A 10,348-nucleotide genomic window follows, 5' to 3' on the forward strand; every position below is an offset into this window, starting at 1 on the left:
TTCCTGTGGACTGTCTCCTTTAAAGGAATCCATTTGAGTTTTTTTCTGTGCTGTTCTCTGATCCCGTTGCTAGTGTCTGTAATAACTTTTGTTTCTAATGTCTCTGCAAAGCAAACCATCGGTGTCGAATTGTGCGATACAAATAAACTTGCCTTGCCTCCGCCCCTATTTATGAGCTGGTAGGACCAGATCAAAGCTGAAAATGTATCACGTGACACCGACGTCAGCTCTGGAGTGTGATGTCACAGCAGGGTGTAGCGACTGTTTTTATGTGTTGTCGTTAGCAACAAGGACGGTAAAACCATCGTGTACGCTTGTTTATTTCCCTTTCACAATAAAGCTCAAGATCCTGTTGAGACTTTTCAAAATAAACTGAATGACGTGAAAGAGTGTTTACGGATGAGTATGGGCTCAAATTGTGGTCATAAATATGTTGTACTTGTAAAAAAGATTTGTATGTGTAAAAAAGATTTGTGTGTGGACTTAGCCAAAAAGTACATGTGAAACTGGAACCGGCAACCTTCTGATTACAAGGCGAACTCCCAACTCTTGAACCACGACCGCCCCACAAATAAATAACAAAATATTTATGACCACAATTTGAGCCCATAGATGAGAAGCAAAAAAGAGCCGGCAGTTGCTAAAAATAAACCTTAGACTCAAACGTTAGAACAGGCCTTTCCCCGCAGCACGCCGTTGAATAAATACTCACGAAGAAAACGGCGGCCGTTACAACTTATGTATCGTTTCATGCATCGGTTAAAACACTCAACTCCAGGTACACGATGCCCAGCTGAGTCGAGCTGCCCGAGATTCACAGAATTTACAGAAAATGTTACATTTCAACCCGTTCTCACTCCCAAAGCGTAATATTTTACGCTAGGTGACAAATCGTCACCATATTACGTTTTCGGCTACCCACCACGTTCCTAAATGACGACCTCGGAAAAAGAGGAAATATGAGAACCGTCTGGACTGAACCTACACATGTTCGCTCTTTTTCTTCAAATCGCTTAGAAACACGCTATTTAACATCATTAAAGTCCTGGTTAAGGTCAGGAATAAGGTTATGGTCAGGGCTAGGGATAAGGTTAGGTTTAGGGCTGGAATACAGGGCTGGAACGTCTACTACCGCGGGAGCGTCATTGCACTGGATTCCAGCAATAACCCGCCGCTTACCATAAGAACGCCGAAGGTCTCCTTTCGCGTTCCTCAGGAACGCCGCGGGACGTGACAAAACGTCAACATGTTACGCCTCGGGAGTGAGAACGCTCTGTACATTTTTGTGATTTCTATCGTTATCGGGGCTATAGATGCTTATATTGGGATATGTGATTTTGGTCACATCGCACAGCCCTACTCTGAGGTCATAGCAAATTAGAACAAATGAAATATTTCACTGGAGCTTTAGATCCCTCTCTGTCCACAACAGAGGAAAAACAAGGCACCAGTGAAGGATCACCCTGCTGTGCTCTGGTCATATTCAAGCTCTGATTAATGTCCTCAGGAATCATTTCAGGGACGTCACATGTGGAGATTTTTTACAGAATCAATGGGTGACACGAAAGAGTCGTCTTCATCAAGCGTAGCCATAAACGACCCCGACAAATCCACAATCTCACCCATTTTACGAGCCTGAGCACGAGTAATTGCGCACGCAGGAAACACCTCTGAAGCAGTGGAGCCTGAGTCAGCAGCAAGGGCAGGAACATCAACAACTTCTGGCGGGGGAAAAACATGCCCACCAGCTAGATCATTACCAAGAATGAAGGAAACTCCTTCGATTGGTAATCGCTGGCGCACGGCGACTTTAACGTAGCCCGACACTAACGGCGAATGCACCCATATGCAGAGGGGCTTTGGTGACACTCATTTTTATTCCCCACACTACTATGTCGGAACCACAGGATGTTTTTCAGACAAAGGCAGCACAGATTCTAGTAAGAATGAGTGGTACGCACCCGTATCTCTAAGAACCGTGACTGGCACTTTATCATTTTCTTCACCCGTCAACGAAACAAAGCCGCATGACACAACTGCGGATCAATGTCAGTTTTCGGGTTTTGTTCAGCCTCCGCGTGCACCTTTGGCGAGCAAGCGGTTTTAATCAAACCCACGCCTGCGGGGAATTTAGTGCCCCTCGCTTCTTTTCTTTTTAATACTGGACACGCAGCAATCAAATGTCCTGAGTCGTGACAATAAAAACATTCTCGACCGTTTGATCTAGCAATGAACGCTGATACATTTTTACGCACTGCTCGTGGTGACTTTTTTCGTTCAGAGAAATTTTCCTGAAACGAATTCTGTGCACAGAACACACTTTTGTGCGTTAAAACAAAGTCGTCAGCCAGGAGTGCCGCGTTAGTGAGAGACGACACCTTTTGTTCGTTTAAATAAGTCACGATGCGTTCCGGCAAACACTTTTTAAACTCCTCCAGCAAAATAAGGGTTTAACTCTTCCACGGTTTTAACTTTACATGAACAACACCATTTCTCAAACAACACATTCTTTTCTCGCGCAAACTCAACAAAAGTCTGGTTAGCAGTTTTATTAAGATTCCTAAATTTCTGCCGATATGCTTCAGGGACAAGTTCATACGCCTGCAGCACAGTTTTCTTAAGAGTTTCATAATCTAAACGCTGCTCAATAGACAGGCTTGAACACACTTCTTGGGCTTTTTCCACAAGCTTACATTGGAGTAAGAGGGACCAAAACTCTTTCGGCCACTACCTATAACTATAACTAAACTAAAACACAAGCGGTTCATTAAAAGACATGAGGGTTTTTTTTTTTAACTTTATTATTGCTCAGTAATAAGACAAAAGTATTTATTACCTGAGTACGAGATTCATAAAAATACACCATAGCCATGCATTAGTTTAGTTTGTTTATTTTTAGCAAATGCATTTTGCAATTTAGAATAAATCTGCATTCATGTGCAAAATGTAGCATTTCCCAATGAGATTGAGAACATGCAGTGCCCTCACAGAAAGGGCCAAACAATTTCAACAACAGTGAGAGGTTCTGAATCGAGGTGTTTTAAATTGTAAGGTAAAAACCTTACAAAATTAAAGCTCCAACCCAAACAATCCCCCACGAGCAAGCACTTGGCAACAGTGGGGAGGAAAAACTCCCTTTCAACAGGAAGAAACCTCCAGCAGAACCAGGCTCAGAGAGGGTCAGCCATCTGCCGCGACCTGTTTGGATGGGGCTGATGCGAGACAGAACCAACACTGTAGGATTTTAAAATTGTTGAAATCTTGTGAATTGTATATATCATAGTCGAAATCATAGCCTGATTTCGACTATGATTTTGTAGGGAAACAATGTTTTCAAAAATTTCCCAAAAGAACAACAGTTCTGTCAGCGGATTTTTGTTTTTAAAGGTTTTATTATTCATATAATAATCAGCTAAGAGTGTTTACATTTCTCTTCTGTACTCAACCAGCTGCATATTTTAATTGCTGGCTCTCTACTCTGTAACGGAAACTGTTTGCCTTCACATTATCTGTCAGCAGCAGGAAACCGCCACCCAAGAGTAAGAAACGACCTTGTGGAGGATACAAAGTTCTTGAGAAATCATACCTGCTTGCTTGACAAGATAAGCATGATATTTCCTTTTTTGTATGCTTCCTGCTTTGTATAAATAAAGGCAGACTGCAACAGGGAAGTGTGTGAATCTCTTTTGAGGTTTCACCCGTGCACGTTAAACTGCTGAAGTGTCTGAGTGTTATTTCATTACGTCTGAGTGCTTGATAAAAGAATCCCTTAACAAGTTCCTAGTGGTCTTTGAAGAGGATTGTTCAGATGAATTGTTGTTATTCTCCTTAACAACAAAAACCTTAATCCTCTTCTCCTTCATCTTGTTCACTTCAGATATCACCGTTCTTGCTATATTATCTTCAAAGTTTAACTGCCTGAATTCCATGGCAGTCTGTACCATCATTTTAGACTTATATGTCTTCTTTAGACTCTTATAAACGGCTCTAACAAGTTTGTATGAGGGGCCGTACAAGCCAAAATTTATTCTTTCACTCTCACATACATACATTCTTCTTTCACACACATATTTTCACTCTCACATACATATATTTTCATTCTCACACACATATATTCTTCTTTCACATACATATACTTTCACTCTCATGTTGTTTTATTTTAATTTTTATATTTAGATATTTTTATTCTCATGTTTACACATATTTAACACACACATTGCAATATTATGCTCTCTTATACATGTATTTTAATCTACATATTTACACATTTGCACTCTAACATACATGCATTTTCATTTATGCATTCCTACATTTTGCTCTCATTTACATGCATTCAAAATGCATTTAATCTTACAAATAATATATGTATGTAAGAAGAGAATGCATACATATCTGAAGAAAATATATGTATGCAAGAGAATAATGTATGTGAATGAAAGAGTATAGTGGAAACGGAAGGAGTTTAATGGAAACGGAAGGCTGGGTGTCTGTACCGCTGTGATTGGCTGAGAAGCACGCGCGGGTCACTTTCAAGTGTCTGACAGCATGGAGGGGGGAGAAGAAACTCGAGTTCTTCAGCAAGCTGTCGGGTTGTTAAGAAATATTTTATCATCTCCTGAAACGGTCACATCGTTGTCCTCGTCACTTGATCGAGATCGGACGGGCTCAACTGCACCCAGTGTTACCCACAGCACGGTGGAAAGTGAGATGAGGGAACTTTTTAGACCAGCTAACACCCGGGTATCTTCAACGAGTCAAGTAGCTACACGGAGTTCGACTGGAGTGGGGCAGTCTTTGCGATATCAGACCCAGAAACACTTTGGCAACTGGAACTGCAGATCAAGGAAAAGGTAAGAACAAAACAGTTTGCCACTTAACTATACAACTGCGAAATACAAAATACGAAATGTGCTTTGCTCATTTAGCAACGCACTTTGTTACCCTTATAATTTTTTATCCCTAGCTAATTTATTCAGCAGCATCCACATTAAAAACAGTAAAGACCGTGGCATTTATTTCAATATTAGTGGCTGTTTGTACTTGTGACCCGAGTGTAAGTTGATGCTTACTTTAAGATTATTTATATTAAATCTTCTTTATTAATGTGGGAGGTGGTAGCTACATTATTCACTGATGTAGCTACCACCTCCTGCTAAATAAAAGGTTGGGTTAATTTTCTTGTTGTTTTTGTTTAGTTTTGTATTTATTTATTTATTTATTTTTTGGGGTAGAATTTTAATCTTGCTAGAAGACATCAATCCAACTCTGTGTTGTGAGTGGATCAATATCTGTACCACTGTAGAGGTAGATAAACATGGATGCCAAGTCATGCCTTCAGTCCAGTTTCTAAAGTGTATGAAATAAGAAAAAAAGAAATATGATCGGTGTCTTTTTTGTTCTTTAGTCAAAGTAAAAAGTAATAGCAAATGTTTCTTTGTATGCCTCTTTGTAGGCGTATTTCATTTTAAAGAGCAGTAAAATAAATCCTCATGCAGTTTATTTTTTGAGCTTTTGTGATTGAAGGGGCCGCACTGTAGTTGAACTGGAGCTCTTAGATTTTCTTTCATTGTACTATATATATATATATATATATTTTTTTTTTTTATTCAAGCGTCAGTGAATTATAATGGTCAAACCCCAAAACATTTTCTATTTTACGTACATTTTCCATTTTTTTTCAAAGGCAATTTATAAGCATGCTATTACTTTATGCATTTTTTTTCTTTCAAATTATGTTTCTGTTATTTGTGTTTGCTATTATACTCAACTCTTACATGCACGAGCAACTTTAAACATATTCAAGTGGGCTAAATGGCTAGCTGCGATACTGTTTTTTTTAATATAAACTGTGTAACATTTTATTTTATTTATAAAAGCTTAGCAACAGTTTAACGTGTAAGCTGGTCACTACCAAGTGACATTAGCAACTTTCTTAAGGAACTGATAGTGTCTAAGTATAGGTAAATAAAACAAAGGATACATAAATCTGAATATAGTTTCTGTTTTGTTTTATAGGGCCAAGACACATTATCATGATACTTTCAACAAAGTTGTCATCCTTCTTCCACGGCCATCAAGCAGTGTTGTTGTCAAGCATCGCACAAAACAACATTTACATGAACAAGGGCATATATTGAATGGATTTGAATTCCAAAAATCCTGGGACCAGAAAACTGTCTCTGAACAAATAAGGGACGCCTTTGGAGATAAACTTTCTATTGATGTAAGGTAGGTTGTGCTAGCAGTCGAAACCTAATACGACACAGCTTTTGTCAGTAGTCTTTTCGATATCTAGGCATTTCAAAGCTTTACATAACGATTTAAGTCAGAGAACAGGTAGACATGAATCAGTAAACTAAACTAAAAGAACCAAATCAGTTATCCTTTCTTGAACACTCCATTTTTGGCATACTTTTTTGACATTTGTATAAAGTTTACTTCTGTTACTACTGGTTTAAGTCTGATTCAAAGAGGAAAACAAGATTAGCTCTAAAAAAGTTATTGGAACATTTTTGCTGTTTTGGATTTTAAACATTTTACAACTTAACTGTTTTCCAGCCTGGAGTTTCTGATGGCTTGTGGCAACAGACTGATTGCGCCCAAACTGCGAGCAGGACAGGCGCTGGATGCAAATCTCATACATAAAATTTATAAATCGAGAGCCCTATACATCAGACCATCAAAACCAATTTTGGTACATTATTTGACTTTTAAATGAATCTACATAGCACTGTACAGTAATAATATGAAGACCAGAAATTGGTGCATAAACAACCTTTGAACTTTCTCATCTCTGTTCTTTTTAAACTTGCCTTTCACCTTTTGTAGTTGGATAGAATAGTACCAAGTTAATGTTCCTTTTTAAAAATGTTAATCCTAAGCTCTGGTATTGACTAAATTTACAGCTGCTCTGTTGGGCTGTTTGTGAATTATAGAACGTAAGACTACTGCTGTTCAGGAGATGTGTTACAATTTTGTCTGCCTAGTATGTCAAAGTAATTGTGAGAAAGATCTATTAACTCTTGAAATTTCTCACCCTATGGTAGCTGGGATAGGCTCCAACCACCCCACCTCTGATAAGAATAAGCAGAAGAGGTTGGATATATGGTATTTAATGTTCAAATTCAATATATGTGAATTATTATAATTATTATTTTATTTCTAAGGATGATATTACAAGCTACAGCAGTGAGGAAAACTGTGAAGAAAACCCTGTTTCATCAAGGCAGCTGCGCTCATCATCTTCAGACAGTTTTACCAGTTCAACAGCTGCCTTCCAACCAATCTCTGCTCCGACGCAATCTCCTGCCTCATCAGTTTGTAATGGAACATTATTAACGGAAACTCCTGCCTTGACCCATGAAAGTAGTATCTCACACAAGTACAGCAGCGCTTCAACAAACATTTCCTTCAGCCAGTTACCAGTGTCTTCATTGGAAATCTACCCTTCCACTAGTCAGCCTTCTACCTCATCATCTGCATCTTTAAGTGATCCAGTTCTGGTCCTGACGTGCCGAAATACCTCAAGCTCACCCTACCAGACCAGGAATCCAGAGAATCATTGTTCAGCATTACCCTGTACATCAACACACAGTCAATCTGTAAACTACGATAACTACCTTTCAATCATGACTCCACTATCTGACATGTCTTCTGATGATGAGGAACTTAACCAGGCTATACTAGCAAGCCTGCAGAGCGAAAGGTTAGTTTCAAATACAAATGTTTTACAGTAGCCAATTAAACACACCATATTTGTTGCAATCCAATACTGTAACCAGTGTTGTGAAGGAGTGTAATCCATCCTCAGATATTTATATGCATATATGATATTTATATTTGCTGTTAACAAAACAGTTTTTTGAATAATGTCTACAGAGTCAAATGATAATGCTGTAATGCTGGCAAATTTTATTTTATTTGAAATAGGCAGCGAATTTTTAACAGCCTATCTGACAATGAAATGAAATTTACTTATTGTGCATTGAAACTATTTTTCTTTGCTCTAGTGCTTTCTAGTTCTCCAAAACATATAAACAATATAAAAAGCCACTGAGCAATATACTCCTTTGTACATTTTGCTTATGATTATGATAATTTCCTTTAGGGATTAATAAAGTATGCTGATTCTGATTTTGACAAAACTTTGTATGTCCTTGTAGCCCTTGTATGTGAATGTTTTTACTGATGTTCTTTTCAATATTTTTTCTTTTTTTTTTTCTTTTCTTTTTTTTAATCCTACAGGACTTCAAGTTGTTTGGTATCAGCAAAAGATATTTTGGAGGAACTTTCTGCAAAAGTAAACCAACAGAAGAAATGCAAGTTCAACATTAATAGATCAACAGTCCTGGATGGAGCAATTAGAGGTTTTAAACGAGCAACATATGATCCATGCCACACAATTTCTGTCAGGTTTTCTGACGATATGGGAGTACCTGAAGAGGCTGTTGACTTGGGTGGACCAAGAAGAGAATTTCTAAGACTTCTGATCGAAGCTTTGCCCCTGTCTCCAATGTTTGAGGGTGAAGAAGGCAAAATGAACTTGGCGCTTGATAGTGCTGGTATGTATTGATTTTAGGCTGATATCCCTGGAGTAATGCAATAAAAAAATCATTTTTATGAAGTTCTTGTCAAGCGCTTTCATGCATCTATTGACATGTAATGTTTTTCATTATTTCTAGCCATGAGGGAGGACAGGTACTTCATTGCAGGCAGAGCCATTGCAGTAAGCCTTGTACATGGTGGTCCACCAGCAGGCTTTCTGTCCCCAACACTCTTCTCTTGCCTTGTTGATGGCCCAGATTTGGCTAAACCAGTTTTAGAAGATGTTGCCGATAGTGACCTGCGTGAAAAAATTAAAAGGGTAAAACTGATTTGTCAGTTGTTGGATAATGTTTTAGTATTGTGTGCATTTCGTTCTACTCCATGTATTAATTGGGGCCCATTAATTTTTTATTTTTTTATTTGAAGGTTAAAGAGTGTAAATCCTTTGAAGATCTGATAGTAGCAACTGAGCCACTTCAGGAATACTTAGCCAATGCTGGCTGCCTGAGGCCGCTACGGAGGCTGGAAGACAAGGATCTGCTTATACATGACATTATCATGTTCCAAGTAATACACAGAGTCCGTGGTCCATCTGAAAGGTATGTATGTATGTATTTATTGTTGTCCAATAAGTAACTCAAACCCATGCAGATTGCCTTGTATTCTGGGAATTTTGTGTGGCATTTCTTTATGTGTAGGTACACCATGCCTCCAAAGGTGACAGCATCACATGAAAAATGCAGATTTGGGACATACACTTTTGATGATGTGAATAATCTGAAGTAAAAATTATTGTATATATAAATTCATATGTTTTAGATTATACTTCTTGGATCCATTCATTTTTGATGTGATTTGTGATTTTAAAGGTAATTCTGATTATCATTTAGATTTCAGGATGGACTATGGACACTTGAGGTGCTGGACAAAATCCAAGCTCACCCAGAGAGTTTTCGCACCCTTCTATGCTGGTCACCTTCAGTGCTTACAGCTGACCTTCTTGACAGCCTCTTTACCATCTGCCTTTCTCCAGCTGAGAGCAATAAAAGGCATGCTGAAGCAGTTGTCATTAGTTTCTGGAGAGACTACCTAACAGATGCAGAAGGTAAATTTAGCGTTTTAAGCATTGTGTGTTCAATTTATAATGCAGTGCATCTTTTCATTGAATCAGTTAAAAGTAGAAATGCTTGCTGTGTTTTTTGTCTTTAATGCCATTTTTGACAGTATTGCTTTTCCTTTAGATCAAGACGGAACACAGAAGCTGGGGACAATTCTTGCCTTCGCCACTGGAGCCAACACTGTTCCACCAATTGGCTTCTCTCCACAACCGTCCATTGAATTTCTTCACCAAGAGCCTGATGCACAAACCATGTCTAAACTACCCATTGCAAACACGTGCATCAATTGTTTAAAGTTACCACTTCATACCTCTTACAAAGACTTTCAGGAGAATATGGACTTTGCATTAGGTAATACACATGGTTTTGGAATAGCTTAATTCCTGGTCAGGTTAGTATGCTAATCTGAGTTTTGAACTCAGTTAAATTAATGAGTGTCGACCATTAAGTAATTCTAAGGGTGGGGGTGGGGTGGTTGTTTTGAATATCATTGCATTTTCTTTCCCAGAAATCAAACAAATGTTCAAAATGTTCCACCTAAAACACCAATTAACACACTTGAGACCAAGCTGAATTTACTTTATGTTGCCATATTTCATATTTCACCCACCTATTTTGTGATTGGAGGCTCTGTTTTTGCATTGACCTTTTAACAAATGTTCATTTGCTTCAAGTCTTTTTGCTTG

The 10,348-nt window shown here is 38.4% G+C and overlaps 1 protein-coding gene across 1 annotated transcript; it reads left to right on the plus strand.

The window, feature by feature from the left end:
• The first annotated feature begins 4,171 nt into the window (after positions 1 to 4,171).
• Positions 4,172 to 10,057, plus strand: LOC147301321 (uncharacterized). The gene is made up of 9 exons (XM_086283763.1): positions 4,172 to 4,850; positions 6,016 to 6,228; positions 6,559 to 6,694; positions 7,167 to 7,705; positions 8,245 to 8,561; positions 8,682 to 8,863; positions 8,971 to 9,143; positions 9,435 to 9,649; positions 9,786 to 10,057. Exons 1-9 carry the CDS (start codon positions 4,546 to 4,548, stop codon positions 10,040 to 10,042), a joined length of 2,337 nt encoding a protein of 778 aa, XP_086139889.1. The 5' UTR covers positions 4,172 to 4,545; the 3' UTR covers positions 10,043 to 10,057.
• The last annotated feature ends 291 nt before the right edge of the window (positions 10,058 to 10,348 follow it).

This window comes from Aulonocara sp. 'chitande type north' Nkhata Bay, linkage group LG23 (genome assembly GCF_057382095.1).
Source record: "Aulonocara sp. 'chitande type north' Nkhata Bay isolate Kocher_YH1m ecotype deep benthic linkage group LG23, A_spYH_male_GT1.1, whole genome shotgun sequence".
NCBI lineage: Eukaryota > Metazoa > Chordata > Actinopteri > Cichliformes > Cichlidae > Aulonocara > Aulonocara sp. 'chitande type north' Nkhata Bay.